This window comes from Pseudorasbora parva, chromosome 24, assembly GCF_024679245.1.
Source record: "Pseudorasbora parva isolate DD20220531a chromosome 24, ASM2467924v1, whole genome shotgun sequence".
In the NCBI taxonomy this organism is placed as follows: Eukaryota; Metazoa; Chordata; class Actinopteri; order Cypriniformes; family Gobionidae; genus Pseudorasbora; species Pseudorasbora parva.
The window spans coordinates 16,161,407-16,187,619 of NC_090195.1; the positions used below are offsets into that span (position 1 = coordinate 16,161,407).

Here is a 26,213-nt window from a genome sequence, read left to right on the forward strand (position 1 = left end):
GCAGACCAGTCAGGGTGTCCATGGTGACCCCTGTCCACCGCCAAAAGCGTCAACAGTGGGCACATGAGCTGGAAAAGAACTGGACCACAAAGCAATGGAAGATGACGTGGTCTGATGAATCAGGTTTTCTTTTACATCACGTGGATGGCCGAATGTGTGCGCGTTTCTTGCGTGGGGAACACATGGCACCAGGATGCATTATGGGATGAAGGCAAGCTGACGGAGGCTGATGCATTGGGCAATGTTCTGCTGAGAAATCTTGAGTCCTGCCATCCATGTGGATGTTATTTGACACATACCACCTACCCAAGCATTGTTGCAAAACATGTACACCCTTTCATGGAAACGGTATTCCCTGGTGGCTGTGCCCTCTTTCAGCTGTATCATGCACCCTGCCACAAAGCAAATATGGCTCAGGAATGGTTTGAGGAACACAACAACGAGTTTGAGGTGTTGAATTAGCCTCCAAATTCCCCAGATCTCAATCCAATCGAGCATCTGTGGGATGTGTTAAAAACATGTATGATCCAAGAAGGCCCCACCTCGCAACTTACAGGACATGCTGCTAATGTCTTGGTGCCAGATACCACAGCACACTTTCAGGGGTCTAGTGGAGTCCATGCCTTGATGGGTCAGGGCTGGTTTGGCAGCAAAAGGGGGACCAACACAATATTAGGAAGGTGGTCATAATGTTATGGCTGCTCTGTGTATAGTTTTAACGGTCTCCCTCAGTGGATAAGAGAGTTAGAGGGAAATAGACAGACAGTCATAGAGATACTGTATAAACAGTTATTTTAATGCTGTGGGAACGGCAGGCAAATTCAAACAGAGCTCTTTCCCACATTAAACACAGAGCAATCAGCAACAGCTCCGGTTGACTTTACATTATCCTCACAGATCTACAGCAGAATGAGGGGATGAATCATGGCCAGCAGGATGGACAGAATGGAATCCAGTCTTTAAACACTAAATGAGACAGCTACAAAACTAGACACCATAATAGTCAGCTCTCATCCATGCAGGATTTAAAGGGATAACATGGTGCTTTTGTATGTCATTTTGAAGCTCAGATCCTCTTTCCCTTTATATTAAATGGATAAGTATGGCCAGTTCTTCAACATTTCTCATTTTGTGCTCCATAGAAGAAAGTCATATGGGTTTAAAACAGCATGGACACGAGTGAATTAAATATGTGGGGAAAATGATTCCTTTAAGCTAAAGTTAACGGAAGCAGTCTCTCTCATCAAGGTCACCCGAGCTGAAGTAGCTGTGGTTAATAAATGAATAAATAATAAATAAGCGTATCTGAATGTGCATGTGCGTCTCCTTTGACCATAGGAATACTGTGATGCTGAGAAAGTCTAACCTTGAGGAAATGTAGCGGAAAGATACACAAACTGTTTGGACGGATGTGGAATGTGAGGTTGACTGAGCACAAACGCTTTGTATTTCTACATGCGAGTCTCACAGGGCAACACGAACTGTTGAAAGAGCCTCACACTCTTGTGCCATGTCTTCCTCAAACATGCTGTCTCGCTAGTCAGGGCCGTGAAAACTGCCCTACTGCGGACTTCAGCCCTAGAAATCAACTCATGCCAATCGATAGAGCCTTGTACGGTGGGCGAAAGGAAATAGACAATGGACCTCACAAAGCAGGAATGTCAAACACATGGATTATGGGCAGAATACAGTTTGTATTTACTTTTTAATTTTCAGATGGAGTTTGTCTAAAGAGTAGTTAATAAAATGAGCAATATAAACAACCACTTAACTGATCGCATACTGACTAATGAAAAAAAGCCTTTTCAGACCATATGTGTAGACATATGTAAGTAAGGGCATTGAAATGTGCCATGATCCAAAACCAGTCCTTACACCTGCTGTTCAGCATATGCTTCTTGCATAGTTTGTAATACCCCACTATAATTGAAACCACAAAACATAAATGGGACTCCCATATCCATGCAGTATACCTCATATCTCACACTGAAAGCCTTTAATGCCTGTGCAGTTCACTTACCCTGTGGTATAAGGGATATTGATGCCACCCAGGTTAATGCTCTCACAGCCCACGATGAAGAGGGTGGAGAAGCACAGAAGAGACACCCCGCTGCAGATCATGGCCAGCTTGGCGGACTCGCGAGCTCCAAGCTTTAGTTTCTTTATGATGTAGCCACCCAAAACAATGCCCACGCCTGCACTGGGCACAATAATGACCCCTTAAAGAAAAAGAAAAGGGATCAGTAATAATGCTTGTCCAGAAAGCCACATAGCAAAACAAACATCAGACTTGAATAAAAAAATATGTGGACGTGAATGTCACAACCATGAACATCAGAAAATAAGTCTTAAATACACACACAGTAGTGAAGATCAGAGAAAATGGGCAGTATTAATTAATCTTTGTTAATGTTAGTTAATATAAATTCAATTTCTCATTGTTTGTTTATGTTTGTTCAGTGCAGTAACTTATGTTAACAAATACAACATTTACCGTGTTGGGTAAGTTATTCTAAAAAGTAATAAATTACTAGTTACTAATTACATCTTTAATAGTGTAGTTATATTACTGTTCAACTTACTCTCTCCAAGAAGTATTTAATTGCTTATTACGAATTACTTTCCAAATCCTATATCAACCTCTTCAAGGATAGATATGAAACGGTTATTTTAATTTATTCAAATACATTATATAAAACTACATCAATTATTCTTGACCAAAGTATTAGTATTTAGAAAAATGTGAGGATAGATAAAAAAAAACATGTATTTTAAAGTTAGACTTTACATTTTGATGTTAAGTCCACTATTGTATTATAGTATATAATTGTTCTTCAGTCTACACACAGTATTTAGTCCAATTACATGTAAAGTAACTAATTAAATTACTTTAAAAAAAAGAGTAATCCCTTACTTTACGTTTTCAAGACAAAAGTAATTAAATTACAATAATTAATTACTTAGTAACTAGTTACACCCAACACTGAATATTTGTTACAAAAATTGTTGAAAACTGAGATCAATGTTGTTGAACAATCTTTATGTTAGCTAAAATAGTTAACTAATGCTTCCGAAATCTTTGTAATGTGATTTCTGCTCAAGAAACATTTATTATTATTTCTTATCATTATTAAAAACAGTGCTGCTGCTTATTTTGGCGGAAACAATGGCATTTTCCTTTTCTTTTCTTTTATAGGATTCTTTGATGAATAGAATGTTCAAAAGGAACAACACATTTTTTTAATAGATTTTTTTTAACATTGTGATTGTCTTTACAGTCACTTTTGTCCCCAAACTTTTGAATGGCACTGTGTGTATATATAATATTTTGGGTGGAATAAACATCATCTATTATTATAAATGGAGAAACAGATACGATTCTTCATAAGTATACACGCAAAATGTGACAGTGCAACTCGACAAAGGAATGTGAACACATTTCTATTGGTGGAAGTTGACACAAAGACCTGAAGGAATGTAAACATCCTGAACAGGGTTCACAGGACCATTATGAAAAAGAACAAAACTGCTTACTATACTATTACCATGTGGCTGTATATTTTAGACTGAAGCAGGAAAAAAAAAAAGATTGAGTGACTAAGAACCAAAGATCGACATCACAGGCTGGCAGAATAACAGTGAGGGGAAATGTGTGGCACAGTGCGTGAGGCAGAGCAGCTTCCATCAGCGTGGCACACGTGCTGGCATCACAGCTTGGGATTTGAAAGTCAAAGCTGACTGCTGGCAGTCTGAGGTCACTGCGTAAATCCATTGAGTGGGCAAGGCAAGCACATGCCTGCTTTCAACGCCTCATAAAAGCAAATATATAACACCAGAGGGGGGAGGGGGTCCTAAAGCCAGTTTCTCTTCAGTACGCATTTCAGATACACATGTAGACATTATAAAATACTTTTTTGGTAGTTTTAGCATTTGAGGTTTGAGCATTTTTAGAAATTATCTGTACTGAACATTCTGCATTCCATTAATTCTTATGGGAGTCAAAATGACCCGTGAGGGAAGGATGTGTTCCTTTTTTAACTTCAATCACAAAACAGTCCAGTAATTTTTGTGTGTACATTTGTGGTTTAAGTGCAGCGAAAGTCCTACACTGGAAAAAAATATTTAAAAAAAAGTTACCTGGTTGCCTTAACATTTTTAGTTCATTGAAAAAAGTTTTTTTTCTTGTTATTACAATAAACATTTTTGAGAATCGACAACTTTTATTCAAATATTATTAAAAGATTTTGTAAGCAAATTGTGTTTTATTTGTGAAGACTCACAATTGTGCTATTTTCATGATTTATCAAATTTTTATGTGGTTCAGATACAATAATATTTTGAGTTTATATTTATTAAATTTTTATTTCCTGCATTGTAAATATTTATTTCCTGCATTGTATCAACTCAAATTTTTAATTTCAATAAACTCAAAATTAAGGCAACCAGGTTACTTATTTTTTTTACAGTGTAGGGTCTTGGACCACTCAGTTGAAATCTGAATTTTCTGAAGGGAAATCTGAAGGGAAGGATGATAACCTACTATCTGTGATAAAAGACAAAACATTTCACTGGTAAAAATGGAGTAAAATTAACTATTTACGTATTACTTGCTGGTAGGTGGATCTACTAGCAGCGGCTAACTGGATCGTGCTAACCCGATAAACTTTGACCCCAAAGCTAAAACCAGAAAGGCTTACTTTGTCAGCCAACATCATCAGTAAGCTCACCGGCTACCCGGCATAAACTAACATGCAAATCCACGCAACTCAGCTTCAAGCTGATTAGACCTAACTGCACTCCAACAAATGTTCATGCACCCACACATGGAAAAACACACATACCCTTCCAACCTGACAAGTTGGTAAAAACGCCCATTCATGAGACAACCACGGCTGTGTGAAGCCAATACAGTGTTCCTCTGGGCTATATTTAGCCAGTAGTGCGTCAAGAACACCTCCCTATATGAGAGGAGAAAAAGAAACGGGCACTATTCACTCAATTCCTCAGTGAATCTAGAAGGAGAGCGGGGGGAAGTCTCCTCGAGAGGCTGTCCTGGGAGACTCGACCCTGGCTGCGTGCACAGCTGGCATAGAGCTGTGTGTGTATGTTGAGGAGGAGGATGAGGGCAGTGTGGGACATGCAGAAGCAAAGTACAACAATCCCTGTAGGCCACAAGGCTGGAGCAAAGCGGGGTGTTAATGACCACAGTCCACTGACAGATCTCTCTTGCACACACATACACACCCTGTCTCACATCGCTGTCATTAGTGCTGTCTGATGTCATGTGGACTTGAAGACACAGTGAGATGCAAGAGAATGAGAAAGCCATGGAATCAGGACAAAATACTTTATCAAGCCATGGTTTTTTTAAAGGGATAGTTTACTTTAAAATTAAAATTCTGTCATCCTTTAATCACCCTCAAGTTGTTTCAAAACTGTATGAATTTCTTTCTTCTGCTGAAAACAAGGGAAGATATTTTGAAGAATGTCAGTAACCAAACAGGTAACTGGAGCCATTGACTTCCATAGTAGGAAAAAAAAAATACTATGGAAGTCAATGGCTCCAGTTAATTGTTTGGTTACTGACATTCTTCAAAATATCTTCCCTTGTGTTCAGCAGAAGAAAGAAATTCATACAGGTTTGAAACAACTTGAGGGTGAGTAAAGGATGACAGAATTTTCATTTTAAAGTGAACTATCCCTTTAATAACGAAAACTTTAACAAAATGTTTTTTCCATGGTAAAGACAAAATGATGGTAAGGTGACACCAATGCCATTAAATAAAAACATTGTTGAAGAAAAAAAAACACATTCAGTTTAACAGCTATGCATGACGATAAAGTGAAGTTTTTTTTGATTAATGCCGGCTCACTGTTCTTTTCACATTACATGACTATCTGAGGTATCATTCAGCCACTGCTGTGGGCACACATGAACGGGAAGAATCGGCAACAACTCTGTCTGTTCTGCAAACTACGTTTTTCAACCAAACACGTGAGAAGTGATAAGGAAATAATGCAAGATCATTAGACTGGAGACTGGAATTGTTATTATAAATGATAGCCTGCAAGAAGCTTGTGATCCAAATAGTCTGTGCCCTGATTTGCAGCAAAAAGGAGAAAAAGAAAAAAAGATTATGGTTGGGGAGACACAGGGAGCAAGGACTGTGTGTTCTGCAAAGAGAGCTGGAGGTAAATAAATAATTTTTTGCAATGTGTTGCATCTAGTCAAGCTAATGTATCTGCCTTGTCTCTTGCTCTCTCATTGGCTGTAGGTCAGTGCCGATGTATTTTTCAGAACACATTTCACACAGCAGGATTTTGAATCGCAGACAGTTCCAGATATTTAGCATGGACAATATCTCAAGGGGTCTGCGGCGCAACGTCGATAGTCTCTGACTGCGTCTATGATAATGCACACTGCGTGATTGTCACTCGAGTGAATGAGCACCGATTTGTCTCAGATTTCGGGCATTTGTCGGCAAGTGAAAATTGGGACTAAAATTGTGCAGTGTAAACTCGGGATAGGGTAAGTTTACACGACAACAATCTACTAAAAACGGAAACGTTGTTTTTTGCATACAGGCAACAACATTTTCAAAACAATCCCAGTTCACACAGATCCACAAAAAAATGATAAAATACTGGTTTATGCTGCCAGGCCAGTAGTTGTCAATGAAACACTTTGAAACCAGTTTTCAGATGTTTGCATTTTTAGGCCCCCCCAAAACGCCATTCTGCTTACATTTTTACATGTTTAGTTGAAAAGGGTGTTTTGTAAAAAGCCCCGAAAACTAGACTAAACTGCCAAAACATTTAGGCCTGGTTTCATAGTCAGGGCTTATGTTAAGCCAGGATTAGTTCAATTAGGACAGTAGCTTTTATAAATGTACCTTAGAAAAAAATATTACTGGTGTCCAACTTAAGACAAAACAATGACAGTGACTTGTTTTAGGATATGTAGTGAAGTTGCTTTCAGTTAAAACAGCTCAAACATGCATTTTAAGTCTGGGACTAGCTTAAACCTTGTCTGTGAAACCAGGGGATTGACTAATACTTGACTAAACACAACCAGGAGAGGGTTGACTAACTATGAATAAGACTAGATTACCTTCGAGTTGGTCGTGTAAATTTGCAGCATTAACTAACAGAAAGCTGCTTGATTTGAAAGTGAATACTGTGCGAGCAATTTAGAGCTTTACACATCTCTATGCTATTGCCAATATACCCTTATTTTGCTTGTGAAATATCACTGCAATTCCGCTAAAGTGTTTGCACCTTTATGGCTAATTAAATAAATGTTAATCATAACGTGTCATACAGTTTTGATGTCTCTATAGGAATGATTCGTATAGGAGATCTAGGAACGGTTGGATCGTTCTTTGATTTATAACACCTTAAATTCCTGTAATTAATTTGTAAGAAAGCTGGAGTGTAAATGTAGATGGGATGCTCCCTGGCCTCAGTTTTCGGTTTTATAGTGCACCATCTGTCTTCTGTCCATCTGTAGTTTACTGTGGCTGCAGTCTTATAGGCTGAAGGGAATCTTGGCAACCATAACTGAGGAAACAGCACAAAAACGACAAACTGCTTGCATCTACTGATGTGTACAACATCCAGGCCTTTGTGAAAGCTCTGACTTCAGCAGGCATATCAATCAGCTGTTACTACGGCCCAGGTTTAAATCACTCGCTTCTGTTTGAAGGAGAGACCTTGTCCATGAGGGATTGTTGGGATGTCATACGTTTCTACCCAGTCTAGCAGAGGTTACGTCCTGACAGCTCAAGCCAACACATTGTTTTCCTGTTATAATCTAAGAACACGCAAGCATAGTTAGGAGTCAACATAGCAAGCATACCATTAATTCGTTTCTCTCCCTGTATCCTGGCAACAAGCTTACAGGCCATAATAATGACTTTAAATCAGAACCCTGATAGTTTATATACAGAGATATGAATAGGGTACTTCCCAAGACAAGAATCATTGTCATTATTGCTCATATTTGACAAAATCTTAACTAATAATGAAAATTATTCACTAAAAACACTACAAGAACATCTAGAATTGTGGTGTAGTAATTCTACTATACAAAGGCCTAAATTTACACTTACAGAAGTGACCAAAAAGTGATGTCCAGCTTAAGAAAATTGACATCTTCAACCTTTATTAAAATTATTAAAAATTGTTTGTAAAGACAGAAGAATTTGAAAGCATATTGCATAGTTGTGCTTGGAGTGAGTTGTTTTATTTGTGATGATAACACAATAAAACCTGCCAATTTGTGCAGATGTAATTTTTGGCAAGGCTGTCATACAAAGATATTATGAGGAACACATGCAAAAACAGAAGACAACCAACAAAATATTAATAATGATTATGTTGTAGAGTTGTCTCTGTGAGCTCTTTGTTTTTCAACGCATGCCTTTTTGCCATGTTTCATCACGGTTGTCACCGTGTTTTGTTCTTCCCTCATATATAATTATGCAGAATATTTTCCTCATATTTTAATGGTTTAATCAAACTTTAAGGTCATTAAAAAGTTATCCCATACCAATCCCAAGATTATTTTTAAGTTTAAAATGTCAGTTTTTGTATTTTAATACTTTGATACATAATATAGTATTTATATAGTAAACAAACTGGATCAAAGTAGCAGTGACCGGTGCTGACAGAAGTGGATCAAGGATTCTGGCCAGTCTCCCGTTACCTTATGAGAGAGCATCTGTGCTGAAATATTTGAACATATGCATGGTTTAATAATGATCTTGAGTCTGAGATGGAGGGCAAGATGTTTTTGAGGGTTTATTTAGATGAGCAAGAACATAAAATAGCGAGAAAGAGACTGTACGTCTCTTGAAACCCAGTGATAAACACTCAAAGAAGCATATTTGGTTGTACAGCTTTATATAGTAGCAAATATGCCTGTACAAAATAAGTGGGAACACTCGTGAAAAAGAAATATCACACGTCTTCACATGTCATTTTTAACACATGTACTTAAATGTGATGAACAGAGTGTGAATCATGTGAAATGTGTGATATGACAAGAAAGGAAACCATACGTAAAAGTGTTAGGGATAAAAAAGGATTATAGAATGAGATTGAATTATTGTTATGCTGAAAACGTGATAATGAGGTACCTGTGTATATGCTGGCGTTGGAGGCAGGGATTCCAAACTGCGACTCGATGAACTTGGGGATGAAGGTGATGAAGGCAGTGACAATGGCGCTCTCGGCAGTGTAGGACAGACTCACAAACAGAAATGTCATGTTGCTGAGGATCCTTATGGCAGCCTTGGGGAGGTCTGTCCAATGAAATAACAACAACAACAAAAAACAGCATCAGCAACTATTGATAGGCTGGCTCACATACCCTGGACATAGATAACATTAAAAAGTTAGTTCACACAAATGAAAACTCTGTCATCAATTGCTCCCCCCCATTTATGATTTTCAAAACACAAATGAATATATTTTGATGTAACCTGAGAGATTTCTGTCTATCTATCCAACTAGCACTTTGACACTTTGAAAAGTAAATAAATGCTTGTAGTCACAAAGAAGGGCAAGATGTTTTTGAGGGTTTATCTAAGTAAGAGACCATAGAACAGACGCAACGTGCTTTCTTCTACCAGTCAGCTCTCAAAGCATTCATAATCCATAATAACAGATGTTTGCTGTCCTAACAGGGTAAAGACAGCTTAACTTAAACACGGTGTCTCCACAACTCTTCTGGATTTATTTGCTAATCTTTTTAAATCCCACAGGTTTTAGCGAATGCTTCATCATGGCCAATGAAGCAGATTCTTTTAATTAGTGATTTATCGCTGTAGCATTGTTTCCATAGTAACCGACTATAAATCAAACTTTAATTTGCTTCTGAATGTTGAACTCTCACCTCTCAGAGCATCTACTATGGGACTGACTGGAGAGACACAGGAGTTGGTACAAAGCAACTGTATTAAATACTTTAAAATTAAAAGGAGTAGTTCACTTTAAAATGAAAATTTCCAGATAATTCTTCAGTGACACACCACTGAAGCCCTTTGAAACTGCATTGATTTGGACCTTCAACATTTTGGTGACCATTGAAGACCAACAAATCCTGGAATGTTTTCCTCAAAAACGTAATTTCTTTTTGAATGAAGAAAGACATGGCCATCTTGGATGAGATGGGAGTGATTAAATGATCAGGAAATTTTCATTTTAAGTGAACTAATCCTTTAAAACAAAGTACCGGAAACTACTCTACCCTACTGTAGACATTACAGTTATGTTAAAAGCCTACTAATGCAAACACATTCAGGCCAGGAGGGAATGGAAGTAGGTTACAGTGGGTTTGTAGAACTCAGCTGATTGTAGACACTTGTTTGAATTTGTCAAAAGCAGGACAAAAGTCTCTGCGGGCAAATAATAATTGCCATTAATCTGGTTAATATTTGGACACAGTGTGACGAGAACAGCAATGAGATACATGTCACTTATACACTACTGTTCAAAAGTTTGGGGTCAGTCAGTCTTGTGTTCACCGAGGCTACATTTACTTAATACAAATACAGTAAAAACAATATTGTGCCATTTAAAAATGCTATTTGAATCCATTTTTAAATGTATTTTTTCCCCTGTGAGGTCAAAGTTGAATTTCCAGCAACATTACTCCAGTCTTCAGTGTCACATCCTTCAGAAATCATTGTAATATACTGATTGGGAGCTCAAGAAACATTTCTTATTGTTAAAAACAGTTCATATTTTTGTGGAAACTGTGATACCTTTTTATTAAAATTATTTGATGAATAGAAAGTATAAAAGCATTTATTTGTAACATTATACATGTTTTTACTCTCACTTTTGACCAATTTAATGCATCTGTGTGGAATAAAAGTTATTTAACTGACTGACTTAATTTTCTCTTCTTTTCGTACAGTCAATATCCTCTTGTTTCTGAAGCATTTGGTCATTTATGTCTCTGTGTATATATTAATCATATTAATGCTGCATAAAAGCAAGCCAGCACTTAATATTTCACATTTGCTGCTTTAAATCTCACAATTTCTTGACTTTATATTCACAGTATGACTTTAATTCTTATGTTATACATATATCCCATTTAATTACCCATTTATTTTCTCATTACAAAGGCAGACACAAGGTTTCTATGGTCTCTTAGTTAAAGTTTCAGCTATATTTTCTTATCTTCTCAGCAGTAGCGTAGCTGCGGTTTGGTAATGAACTGGACCATATTAGTGATGAGGGTGGCAGTATTGTCATTAATGCTATTCCCAGATGAATGATGAAAAGCAACTTCTGCAAGCTTGCGCAGTCTTCATTTATAACTTTTTGAGCTTAATCATCAATCTTCATGTTCATATCAGCTGCGGCATTTGAAAATCTCCTGACGCTAGTGGTCAGCAGTGCTGTATAATTAAATGAGAGTGAGGTGGAGCCTATGGTTAAAGATCTGGCCTTATAACTGAAAGATTGCAGGTTCAAATCCTGTCCCTGTCCATAACACTAAACCCTATGGAGGATTGCCTGTATAATAAATGTACCGTAAAATGCATTGGACGAAAGCATCAAGTCACTACTTTATAGAACACAATTACGCCAAATAAAAGAACCAATCTGCAGTGAAGCAGATTTACACTGGCCAAAGGCTTCTCAATATGATGACTGAAGTGCTAATCTGATGTTTCTTAGAAAGTGTTGTGAGCTAGAGGGACCAAAATAGCCATATTTTGGAGGTAACACTCCGATATGTAGATGAACGCTTCCTGCAGCGTGCATCACCACATGACCTTTATCAGATACACACCTTTGATGTCCTTCCCAAAGCCCATGGAGGACGCCACGGTCTGGCCTTTGCTGTTGGATTTCTCTTTCAGGACGTCGTCGTCAGTAGAGGTGCTGTCCGCCCCGTGCTTTTTCTTCTTCTTCTTGTGACGAGGGGGCAGTTTTTTGGGAAAAGCGAACATGGGGAAGATGACTAACAGCATGGCGAAAGCACAGAGCAGGAAACCACTCCACCTAAGAACATAGCGATTAAAGAGTTAAATGGGTGGGGAAAGAGGTAATTGTCTTTTCCTATTATGTACTAACATTCAAATTCATAATTGAATGCACTTATTGTGTACGTACATGTTTTTACATTGTACTTATATTTAAAAATACCTTGTACTTATATTTAAAAATACCACATGTTTAATTACACTGTTGACCCTTCCCTAACCCCTTAACTGACCTATCAGCTGATATCGGTATATGGTGGCCGATACATATAATGCATCCCTAACTGGAAAGAAGCTACACACTCTTATTCAGAACAGATCTTACCAGTTGCCAACAAAGCGTGGATCACTTTGCTCAATGTTGGTAATTGTTTTGGGATCCACGTAGAAGCCGATCAGAACGCCTCCCAGCAGGTACCCAGCAGCTGGCCCAAGAGCACCCATCACATACATAATAGCTGAAAGACACACAAACAATTACGTTACAAAACAACACCCACATAATAACTTTTTTATATCACAGCATGTCTGATTAAGGCAGGTAATGTTCTTTCCACACTTAGTCCCACTCTTGACTCATTGGGTGACTGAGTCAGCCACACAGAGATGATGGGCTAATCATTTATAGTGCGTCATGCTTCCACTCAGATGAGGAACATTATGTACAGTAGCAGTTTTCTAACTGATATACAGCTCTGTTTATACACTAGAAAACCTGTTGAAAAATGAATGAGAAATCCAAATTCTTATGAGCCGGTTCTTTTTAGTGAATCAAAATCATGCAGTGTGACCAGTGTAGTCTGATTCTAGACAAATGACCCTTCCAAGTGATTCTGGTTATTGAATCAAAAATAAACTGCATGACCTGTGCAGTCTGATTCAAGAACAAATAACTATTATGAGTTCTTATGACTCTTACGAGTTATTTTAGCAAAAAAAAGAAATACAGTGCCACCAGTGAAAGCTAATCATTCCTGAAAAAAATTACGCGAATTACTTTTTTTTTTGGTGAATCAAAAACAACCAGTGTAGTTTTATTTTCAATTGAATGACTGTTCAGGGCCGAATATACTTCTTAAATTATAAACATACAGCATGACCAATGTAATCCAACGGACCCCCAACAAATGACTTGTATAAGTCAGTTATTTTTAGTGAATCAAACACACACACAGCACAACCAGTGTAATATAATGGACTCTCAACAAATGACTCTTATAAACCAGTTATTTTTAGTGAATCAAACACGCACTACACACAACCAATGTAATATACAATGTAATAATGTAATAGGACAGCATGTAAAGATACACTTTATGATACATTTAATTTGTCAATTCTAGTATTTTGTAATTTCTAACATATTGTTATATAGTAAACCAAAACTGAATTTTATGATAACAATTGTCAGACCTAATTTGATTTGATGCTGCAACAAGATTCTGCCATCATCATCATCAAGCTGTACCCGCATGAGTGCGTATTTAAATGACTGCATCTATAGTCATCTGTTTACGTCTGTTCAAAGATGGCAGCAGTGGACTCTCTCCACTGCCACATGACATGGCCCACGCGGCTGCCAAGCTGGTTCTGATCCAGCCAGAAGTTCACACAGAACTGAGACAGGTGCAACAACACAACTATGTCTGATCTCTAATCTGACTCAATATGGGAGAAGGTTTGGCCAAAGGCCTGCCAGGGTTATATAACACAAGTACAAACATGTTAAGGGAGACAGATAAGTCACTTTTTATTTGATGTAAACAGGACTACACTGGCTTAGACTGTTGTCTCCTGTCCTTACGTGAGACCTCTAATGCCAGACCAGAGAGAATGAGCCAAATCTAATAGGCGCACACACACACACACACACACACACACACACACACACACACACACACACACACACACGACATTTGGGCACAGATATTTAACACTCTAAGTAAGCCATATTTAGCAATGGGTGATGATCACACTGCGATATGAGACAGGCTGACTTTTGTCTGTTTGATTACATTAGGCTGCTTTCAAGAATGCCTGGTTCAAACAGCACCATTACAATTGAGGTTTAAGTGATTTATGCATTCAAGTGATTCTTGACGGAATAAAATGGGTGTTGGGCAATATAATTTTTTTATTTTCCTTTGGATTCCTTGATAATTAAATTCTGACCAATAATGATGAGAGGATTATTTAAATGTTATGCCTAGTATCCAATTAAAGGTGTCATGAACTGGCTTTTTTATTTTTTATACTGTTGTCTGAGGTCAACTAATGACAATTGTGTGGTTTTGCATTCAAAAACATCATAACTAATAAGCAATAGGCTATTTTCTACACTGGTTTTGAGGCTCTCTTCTGAACGCTGGGTTTTGATGGGCGTGACACGCTGGAGACTTCGTGAGTAAACGTCCACGGATTGGATAGGATAAGATTTGCATATTTAATGAGCTTCTGCTCCCCTGTCATTTTATTTGAGGGAGGGACTGTTTTAAAAGCGACACCGGTCGCAACCAACATACTGTAGAAGGCACAGCATTTTGTTTCAATATAATAATATAATTTCAATATGTCTGCAAATCCAGTATCAACCTGCGTTTTATTTACAAACGATTCCGTGGTGAAATGAAGCAAACAAACTTCCACTCATTCCTAATATTAGAAATTGAAGGAAGCTTATGCAGGGACTGTTCTTCCGCAACCAGGCACAGTGCAATATTTTACTCTCTTCGGCATGTTTTTTGCTCTGTAGCACGATCCGTTTAGCTCCACAAGTCGGTGGGCGGGGCTACAGAAGCAGGCATACATATTTATCTGTTGAGGCGGTGTTTCCCCATTTTATTACGTCATTGATCAATATATATTTCAGAGCGATCATTTTCAGAGCTTGGTGCCAATAAAGCTTTTCTTTGAGTAAAAATGTAGTTTTCAGCTCCGAAACGTACAGGATATTCTTATATCACAAGGAACTTTTATATATCAATGCCTCAAGGGAACGTTAATATCTCAATTCATTACCCCTTTAATGCCTGATATTATAAATATTAAAAACTTTGAAATATATTTGATATTTGAAAACAAATATATAATAATGATTGGCGAAACATTCATGCATTTAAGGGTTAAAAAGCTGTGTCAATGATGTCACTTATACACTAAAGTGTGCACCCTGCACAGCACAAGAAATAAAAATGGCAGAGTCAAACTTAAAATCCATCATAATGCTCTTGTGCACTTCAAAATGTGAGCTGAGAAAATCATGCTGCAGGCTTTTCCCGTAATACTATTCATTTATTCACATGGGTGGCTTTCTTTGCAAACTCTGGAACACCAGGGTCGCATCTAGTTTTGACTTCTTAAACATTCAATAAGCCTTATCTACAGCCTAATTAAATAACAGTCTCCTTTAAAATATCCCTGGAGACTATGGGAGGGAAGAGAAATGATTCCTAAAAGCTCTTATCAGCCCAAAGCAGAAATGCCCAGCACACAGAACCAAACAGCCGGCCAACATCTAACAAACAGAGAGAGGAATCGTGTGCAGCCTTCAGAGAGTCTGATACAAAAGAATAAATTGACTTTGTCTGAAGAATGAATTAAAGCCATCAATTAATTCATCAATAATCCAAGCCATTTTATTAGTGCTTCTGTGGTTGCAGGCCTTCCATTTTTATTACACGGCATGAGCAGATGGAAATTTACTCTTGACAAAATGACACATGAAGAGTAAGTACAAGTCTGTATAAAGCATCTGAAATCAGAGCGGCATGTCATTACATTAATGCTTCAATACTAATCCACTTTAATAATAACAAGTGCTCACAACACAGTCAGAACACATAATGAATATTAGTAAAGAAGACTAGCACTTAATAAAGTTCAATCTTAATTACAGTGTCAGGTAATTGAGAAACTACAAATTACGCAGGATTGTATCTCCTTACTGAATAGAAGAGGCAGGAAAAATAGCTCCCTGCTGAATGTCCCTGGATGAAAATACTGATTAAATCAGTCCAATAATGTTCACATTTTTGTCAAATTAAAATGCCAGATATAGCCTTGATATAAAAACGCAAATATGTGGTGCATTTTTATTGTGTAAAAACATACCCAGCATGCCAGTTTATCAGTAGGTGTCGAGTCGAGAGCTTTTGAGGTGAGCCAGTTTTGAATTCTTTGGCATGGCGAACATCACAGAAATAGAGTTTGCTTGATGTCATGAATACTTAAAAGCCTTTTTTTTTTTGCCTCAGTGCGAAAAAAATATAACAGGCAATTGTGAGATGAGGTTTAAATAAGAAATAAAAGTTGCATTGTTTGTGAGATATAAAGTCCCATTGTGATTTACATAAAACACTAAGATATAGCTCAAACTATAGCTCTCGTTTTCCTGTAGCTCAAACAGTAGAGCATGGCGCTAGCAGCGCCAAAGTCATGGGTTCGATTCCCAGAGAAAGCAAGAACTGACAGAAATTTAAAAAATGTTTACCTTAAAGATACGCTGTGTAACTTTTTTTAGGTTATTCTTAGCTAAAAACCCTTAGTTCTTTTAAAAATATATGTGCTCATTAATGTATATTTACTTCTTTCAAGTAATAAAGTATTCTCGTAAGTTTATAATATGCCATTGAAAATACATACGGGTGAGGGGTTCGAATGCTTGTTGCCATGTTGCCCCTCTATCTTGAAAGTACATTAGCCAAAGAGGGACATAACCGTAAATTCAAGCTTCGCTTTTCGCGTTTTAACACTCAATGCCACTCATTGACGAGGTCGAACTGGAAGCCATGTTAATCTTGGACTAAATCGGCCACCGTAGGAGTTAAAACGAAATCGGAATTGAGAGGAACAGAAACTAATATTCACAGGATTATCATATACCTTTACACCGCTAGATGGGGAAAATATCACACAGTGTAGCTTTATAAAAAAAATTGCAATGTAAGTCGCTTTGGATAAAAGTGTCTGCCAAATGCATAGATGTAAACTGATATAAATTCCCATTGTGATACAGTGTAGTAGAAGCAATCCCATGGAAAAAGTCTAAATGATAAGATATAATTCACATTGTGAAATATAGTTACATTGTAAGATATGCATAATTTTGTTGCATTTATGGGGACACATTATTTTTTGGTCCATGTTTAATAATTTGGGCACTATGATTTTTCCATGCAAGATGTGTTCCTGTATATCTCGCACACACACACGCACCTTAGGTTTAAGCTTGGGACTGGAGTTCAGAGTTAAGGATGGGGTTAGGACTACATTTCCATGTTCCAGAAAAAAAATCATATAATTAACATAAACTAAAAAATTACTATATAAACGGGTAAGAAACAGCTAAAAGTTCTGTATCAGTGCTAATAAACCGAATGCGTTTAAAATAATCAACCAGGTTTAAATAATTTATTATAAACAAATCCTTTTTTCCCCTCCAATCTCATTCATCAACTGAATATTGCTTAAAAATAATGAGGCAGTGGCACTTATATGAAAATGAAAATTGGATGGTCTAATTACCAAGTAAACAACTGACTCACACTTTTTTTTTTACATCACAATCCAAATTAACTTAAAAACAATGTGACCCGTGCAACAATTTTAACAGGTCAATTCATTTTCATCTGTCACCACCATCCAGATATATACAAAATATTCTAGTAACTTTATTATATTATATTATATATATATATATATATATATATATATATATATATATATATATATATATATATATATATATATATATATATATATAATATATATACACATATATATATTGTATATATATATAGCAAACATGTAATTAATACTTTATACTTTTATAAATATGGTAAATGATTTATAAAGTAATTTATAAAGTACACACAGAAAAAGCAGCTTTCGAGCCCACAGAGCCAATCCATAATCAATAATGTAAGTGTAACAGCAATTCATCACTAAGTAGTGAACATGTATACCAGAAGTCAATATTATTCATTATTATTGGTCTCCGTACCATAACGGAAAGGGCTCACCTCAAATGTCACAAGTGAGCATGCAAATATTCTATTCCTTATTGTGTAACGGCCGTGTTTGGCTCAATGTGTAAACTGAGGATGAAGGAGGGTCATTTAATTGGAGATATTTCAAGGTTGCCTGTTGCCTGGCAGATTACCATCATAGATTTTACCTCTGACCAATATGCTTTTTCTCCTTCTTCCTGGGAAGGACAGAGGAGGTGCTTGCTGAGGAGAAAAACATGCTGGCTATGCAATACCCTACTGTCGTGACCAGCGTCAACAATTGACGTCACAAAAGCACGCTCCACAAATTTGAAATGAACCTTTGCTATGAAACTTAAACAACAGACCTTCTCAGCAGATATGTCTTACAGTTAATCAGTCAACCCAAATGCAGTGTTGACAATGTGGTCCTTGGTGTGCTAAAGAAAAAAACTCAAAGGATCCAATCAGGTTACATTAAACTGGAAAAAAGAGCTGCTGGTGTGGGAGTTGAAGGACATTTATGCTTCAGCTGTGCATCAGTACAACCACACATAAATGTCCCTCAAGGACATCGCTTTCTCCTGAGACATTGGTTCCTCAAAAAATTAGATGAGAAAATAAATCAAATATGACTAAATATGAGACTAAATAATTAATACAAATAATGAAATGCAGGTTGAAAAAAAACATCACACGAGATAACACAGTGACACTCATTACTGAAATTGGATGGTCTAATTACAAAGCAAACAAATGACTCGCTCGCTCTTGTTTTTTTTTGGTAACCACAATCAAAATTGTGCCAAAAATCTTCAGTCACCATCAACACATTTGCAGTTATTACTGATTTTAATGAACAAATTATCCAAAAAGAAGGATACTATTAATTAAAATTAAAATATATATGTATGGAGCACATATTACACACATATACAAATATTAATATTTATATTAATATTATTTATTTATTTATATATATATTTATATTTATATATATATATATATATATATATATATATATATATATATATATATATATATATATATATATATATATATATATATATATATAGTCCAAAAATGTATATACTTCGATAATTTTAATATTATATTAATTAATAATATTCGAATTATGATTTAAAATTGCATATAAACACTCTTTACTCTCGGCATCAGACACGCTGCCGCTCAGAGGTTGACTGAAGCGCTCCCAACCCCGACTGACTCCTTGAGGATTTGTTATCTCTGCAGAAGATGATGAAGTCTGAAGCAGGCACCTTTCATGCTAAATGAGCTGTGTCCCCAGTGGCAAAAAATAATTAGGGAAGATTAATAAATTGATTTCATTACATACCGAAAAATGAAACTCAGAATGTGTGTTGCGAAAGAGAGCAAAAGGTTGTGCAAGGTGAAGTGCATTGTGCTAGAAATAATTAATAGTCCTTAACAGCCTTAAAACAACCGAGCATGAAGCATATGATGGAATAAAGTATTGTAACATCCCCCAATGTCACTGGTGGTGCCCTATGGGGGATTCATTGCAGGACTTCTGTCCTGTTATGACCGTAAAGCTGATTAAATATGGGCATGAGTTGTATAATCTCACACTGGGCTCTAATGAAGCCTTGTATCCAGAGAGAATTGTGTTTGAGCACAACAACAGCATAACATACAGCAATTCATCACACAATGTTCAGTGGGGTGAAGCCCAAAATACATCAGAAGAGGAATTCAGAGAAAGCCTTTGAGCTTTTTTTGTTGTCACAACAGGAAGTGATGTAACCAATGAAAAGCAGCATTTGATTGTAAAATATGGTGTTGCTTAAATGTAGAGGAGGCAGGAAAAAATTCCCAGCTACTGTAAGTAAACAGCACCGGATCTCGGTGGTTGTTCGACCTTGTAACCTTGCTAGGAGACAGGGGTAAAAGACAATGAAATGGGGAATGACATTGTCATGGCAACTTGCTGATGCAGCAGTGTCTTCTTACAAGTTCTAACCTTATATATCTCAACCAGAGAGCCCCATCTGAATGGCCTGACACAGCTGTCCCCTCACCAGCCTGTGCTGCCAGTTCAATATAGTCAGAACGCTGGATGTGGCTTTGTCAGGATAGCAACAACACTCGTTACCCAGAGAGAATGTCTAAATAAGAGTTTTGAAGGACAGCAGTGGTTTTACTGTATTAACGTTCAGAGAGAATATGGGGGGTATATCTACTACACCACTGATCCCTTTCTTACCTACACGGTTCTGGTGTGGGTTCACAACCTTTGTCCATTCTCGAATAACACTACACTTCATTGCTCTTTATAAATAAATATATAAAAGAGAGACCCAGCGTGCTAGAGAGAAAGCAAATCAATGGTTTTAGTTTTAATATATCTCCAAAAAAGACACTAGAAACACACCCAGTACTGCGAACAGCAAAACAGAAGTGCCACACTGCCTGCACAAACATGGGGACGCGCACGGTTTGATTTTAGACTGCTTATAGTCAGGTAAACACGTAGCAGCATTGCGTCACCATTCCTTCCTCAAGTCTGTGTTAAAACCATTTTGCGAGAGGCTCCAATTTGCCTCGGCGAGAACTGATTCTAGATACAGAATTATTCTGGTGGAAAAGAGCTAAACTATATCCTTTGTAGGATGCAGTATAGGGAGTGTCCTCAATCAGAATTAAACGAGACGTTTTTCATAGGACACACAGGCAGGAATTATCACGTTGCTATGCCAACACGTTCAGCCTCTTTGCGCTCGCACACCGTTATACGTTATATGAATGAAAATGATTAATAACTTGAAACTGACTATGAAATGTTTCTTGTCTTGACAGCAATGTACTGTTCTAAACGTTTAAAAAGCACTAAACACTTGTAATCCTGTTTACCACAACTATTTGTTTGAGGTAATAGAGCTTAAAAAACAAAAACAAGCTTAAAGGCACAATATGTAATGTTTCAGCATTAAAAATATAAAAGATCACTATATCTATGTTATATATTTTTTAAAGTTGTGTGTTTACATTATCCCGACAGTTCTAATTAACTTCTAAATCCAGAGAAATTAATATTTTAATTCGAAGACACGGACCGTGTCTTTATTTCCGTTATGTCGCCAGTCTTTCACGTCATATCCACGTTTGCGTCTTGCTTCCTGCGGAACTCGGCGGAACCATAGATATCTATGGGCGGAACCGCCAAACTCAAAGAGGAACACTGACAGACAGTATAAGGGGAACACCCGTATAAAAAAGTCTGTATGATAATGGATCATGACTACTCTTTGCCTGTACGTTTTGTCAGCTCAACAAAGCGCAAACGTAAGGGTGAAAAAAATGACCCGAGAAGATTTTGGGACAGTAGAAGAAGCAAGAGACGTGTAAACCTTGGAGAAGCCTTTGAAAGATGGCGAAATCTTCGTGACAAGCTCGGACTGCAGAGAGATGCTGATCTCGCTTGTGTTTTAATAAACAGGTCATTTAAGTAACCATTCAGCTAACATAATAATCATATAATCATAACATGCTGTATGTTTGCATATTGCATAGCGATCTTGACCACATTGAGACGCGTTTAGCTGAATACGTAATGTTATACATTTTGTATCGGCTTTTCAAACAGGCGGATTCTCTGTTTTTGGAGACTGAAAGAGCTATTTTTTTAAAAACTGATTCAAAAGTATTTCTATCCGTATATTTGGTGACACGATGATGTCATGTGTAAAACGCAGATGGACTAGCTATTATTGGTTTTATATGTAGCTGGAGAAAGTAACGTTAGCTTCATAAGGTAATATGCCACTATCTTTGTCAATTAATATAAGGTGACCGTCACTTTTATCATATGTTAATACTAGCTACATATAATATTGATTTAATAATGATCTACTTATTCATATATCTCCGAGTTCCAAAATAAATGTTTATTAGAATGATTGATGAACGTGGGGAGCGACACAGCGCGTGTTCCAATGAACAACGTATTGCAGGTGCTGGTTCTCTCATTTACTGTTTTATGTTGGTAATGATAAACTAAATTGAAATGTATTTCCGTATTGAACAGTTGATATACAGAATGTTCGACAATCGCGGATGCCATGTCAATATATCTATAATTTGAGTAACTCAAATTATGATGCGCGGTTAATATGTCAACATAGCCTACCAACTTATAGGTATGTTGGCATAGCGACCGCCCGCACAACATTCTGTCTCACACATTATCTAACGTTACTGATAAGTTTGTTAAGTAACGGTAGCTTGCTGCTATTTCATTAGATTGACATTACATAAAGTGAAAAGCCGTAACTAAACTTAACAATAATAGAGATGTAATATAACAATCAATTACCTTGTCAGTGAACATGTTTTCTGCTGGAGATGCCAGATTTGCTGGTTGACAGTGGCAATAATGACAACAACTCCCATGAGCCCACGCACTTTCCTGACGTCACCAAAGTACGTCAGTTGTTATTATTTTGAATGAGTGACCCCTAGTGGCCAAAAGTTGCATACTGCACGTTTAAACTACTTACATTTAAACACCACACCTACGCTTGCATGTATATCTGGTGGTGGTGCCGTTTTTTCATATAGTATTTAAAAAAAAAGACGGTTGTTAACAGAGATGCAAAGAATTGTGGGTTATCTCCAGCCGTGAAGGATACACCTCATGCACACTCAGAATTCCTGTGAAAGAAGGACGCATTCGATGTTTGCATTTGGAGTGTCCTACTCACTTTTTTTGAAATGAGACGGCCTTATGATGTATGCAGCCCTCAAATACGACCTCCGGAGGACGCAGCCTTCCGAAATGAGACATAGCTTATATTGCCAAAAGTATTGGGACAGCCCTCCAAATCATTGTATTCAGGTGTTCCAATCACTTTCATGGCCACAAGTGTATAAAAATAAGCACCTAGTCCTGCCGACGCTTCTACAAACATTTGTGAAAGAATCGGTTGCTCTCAGGAGCTCAGTGGATTCAAGTGTGGTAGCGTGATAGGTTGCCACCTGTGCAATAAGTCCATTCTTGAAATTTCCTCACTGCTAAATATTCCATGGAAGCAATTGGGAAACAACAGCAACTCGGCCATGTAAAATCACAGAGCGGGGTCAGCGCATGCTGAGGTGCACTGTGAGCAGAAGTCAACAACTTTTTTGCGGAGTCAATAGCTACAGACCTTCAAACTTTGTGTGGCCTTCCGATGAGCTCAAGTACAGCTTTATGGAATGGGTTTCCGAGCAGCTGCATCCAAGCCTTAAAATGCTGAAATTGTCAAGAATTGAACAAGAGCAACAACAAAAAAACATCAGACAACACCATTTGTGTTGGAGAGCTGCAAGAATAGGAATGGGCTGACTACAAACCCTTGAGGTACTCCTAAAATTATGGTCAGAAACTTCACAAGGCACAGTAGCAATAGCTCACTTCACTAAGTTGTACATCAATAACAAATCTGTGAATGCAAGAAACCACTGTCTTCTCAAAGGGCATTTGTGTCCCTGGGGCAGGTGTGACTTTGAGGCTAATGAGGTGCAGAGAGGACACAGGGGCCTCAAAGGCCACAGAGCAGCAATGATCCATCAGACAAAAAGAGCAATGTAGCTGACATAGAGGAGACAGAAAGAGAAAAATGAGAGAAATAACTCTGTGCTCCATTCAGCAAACACCTAGCAGGACTCCAATGATTAATCTCACAACTTTTCATTGACATTGACCCACTAACAATATCTTAACCACACTGACAGAGCACCTTCCAGATCCCTAAGAGATCATTTTAGTAGAGATGTTACTAGTGTTACAATGATGCAATGTTCACGTGCTGTAATTGTTTTCGAATCTGGGCCTTGACTCTTGACACAGACAAGCAATCACTTCACAGAATGGTCAACAGGCAGGTTATGAGTCTTGTCTGTAAGAAATGGGTTCTCTATCCACCCACAATATATAAAATATTTAAGAATATGAAATGTCACTCTTAAATTCCAGTCTGTTTCTCACACAAATCTATAAAATAACCTCGAGACTCAAAATAAAATTGAGAAGTTGTATGGACAAAATATATAGTACTTTTATGGTGATTTGGTGTTGTTCAAGTTGGAGCTTGACAGCATTCGTCCCCATCAATTTTTCACTCCGTGACATAAATGGAAGTGATTTTAATGTGGCTAACCACCTCATTTTGTGTTCGGCTAATGACACAAGGTTAAGCAAACAATGACAGAATTTTAATTTTGGAGTGAACTTTCTCTCACACAAGCTGATGTATAATCAAAGTGACAGCACTTAATCTTAACTGTCAGTAATGTTGTTCTTTATCATTATTACCATGTCCTTTGAAAACTTCAGAGGGTGTTTGAGGAAAATCTGTGCCTTTCTTGGTCACAAAAAAAAGGTATTTTGAAAAATGTAAATGTTATTCAGACCCCAGCGGTCATCAAAATATCTTGTTTTAAGTTTCTCTGAAGAAAGAAAGTCATACTGGTTCAGAATGACATGGGGTGAACTATCCCTTTAAAGGGGTCATGAACTGGGTTTTAATTTTTTTTATACTCTTGTCTGAGGTCAACTTATGACGTTTGCATATTTTTTACATTCAAAAACATCATAATAAGTAATAGGCTATTTTCTACCCTGGTTTTGAGCCTAGCTCCAGGACCGCTGGGCTTTTATGGGTGTGCCGCATTGAAGAGTTGGTAGTAAATTGCCACTGCTATGATTGGATAGGATTTGCATATTATAATGAGCTTTGGCTCCCCATCAGTACATGTGGAGAATTGTATTGAAATGTATGGATAAAATGGCAACCAGAATGATTTCACAGGGTTCGCAATTTCTTTATCAAACATACACAATGAGTTCTCTCTCATCCACCTGCAATTAATTGGGATGTTATTTTTCATTACTTGGCCAGCCTGATCGGTGGATATAACTGCAAACTGCATCGCTATCACACACACACACACACACACACACACACACACACACACACACACACACACACACACACACACACGCAGTGGTGTAAAGTAAAAAATTACAAATACTCTCGTTACTGTAATTGAGTAGTTTTTCTCAGGAATTGTACTTTTTTAAGTAGTTTAAAAACAGTGTACTTTTACTTGAGTACATTTTAAGTGCTGTATCGGTAATTTTACTGCGCTATTTTCCCTAAACCTGCCATCGCTACATTATGTTTATTTATATTTTTCCTGTCAACATGATTGGCTAAGATGAATAATCAGCCTTGTGTCTCCATGAGTCGCACGTGACTCCCGTCAAATCAACCATGATAGCAACCAGCCTAGAGTGAAAGCCTTTATGAAAGGGGGTTGTGGTTGTTTGCTGTAGAGTAACTGAAATCGTGAAATTACCTTAAAAAAATTGCTAAAAAGTGGCCGCAGAATATTACATGTTCTAATACACGCACAAATGCACTGCACAAGCTCACGGTGCCATCTGCTGGAAACACCTAATTTAGCTTGATTGATGCCAGGCTTCAAAGTGCTTTAGGCATTAACCGATTGTCACTGCTAGATTATAGCAGTAACATATAAATGCGTTAACTTGCTTATTGAAGTGCATTCTTTAATTTAATATGTACTGACATGGCAATTTAAAATTGTAGTCCATGCATATAGTAAATAACTTTCATAAAACATCAGATTTATATTTAAATCATGTTTATTTTTTAATTGCAAGCTAAAATAATCAGTGGTGAAAATTGTGAGTTACTCGATTCTGATTTCTTAAGTGTATTCTTTTTACAGAGAAAATATCTATTGAAATTAAAACCGTACAATGAATGCATCTTGAAAAGAAATAACTATTTTAACATAAAATTGTTACAACGCTTTGCAACTTTTTTTTAAATTAACCGCAAGAAAACCTATCAAAAATATAAATAAATAGTCAAAGAAATATTAAAATACTGTTGGTGATATCATGTTTTTTTTTGTTCTTATTGTGAATCATCCATAAAAGAGTAAGCTACATTTTCAATTAACAGGGTACAAGGTGGAATAACATTCATAGCATAATACTCACTAATCACTACTCTTGAGTACTTTTAAAAGCGCTACTTATCACTCCTCCTTTGAGTAGTATTTAGGACAGGTACTTTTACTCTACTAGAACTATATTTTTTGACAAGTAACAGTACTTCTACTTGAGTATGCTTTCTCAGTAGTCTTTCCACAACTGCACACAAGCATC

General features: G+C 37.1%; 1 protein-coding gene across 1 annotated transcript in view; it reads right to left on the reverse strand.

The window, feature by feature from the left end:
- slco5a1 (solute carrier organic anion transporter family member 5A1) overlaps window positions 1–26,213 on the reverse strand; it is a 55,928-nt gene that overhangs the window by 8,926 nt on the left and 20,789 nt on the right. The window contains exons 3-6 of the mRNA XM_067435598.1: window positions 12,331–12,463; window positions 11,813–12,024; window positions 9,141–9,305; window positions 2,021–2,219 (exon numbers count right to left, since the gene is read on the reverse strand). Coding sequence (XP_067291699.1) covers window positions 2,021–2,219; window positions 9,141–9,305; window positions 11,813–12,024; window positions 12,331–12,463 — 709 coding nt within the window. The remainder of the gene's footprint in view (window positions 1–2,020; window positions 2,220–9,140; window positions 9,306–11,812; window positions 12,025–12,330; window positions 12,464–26,213) is intronic.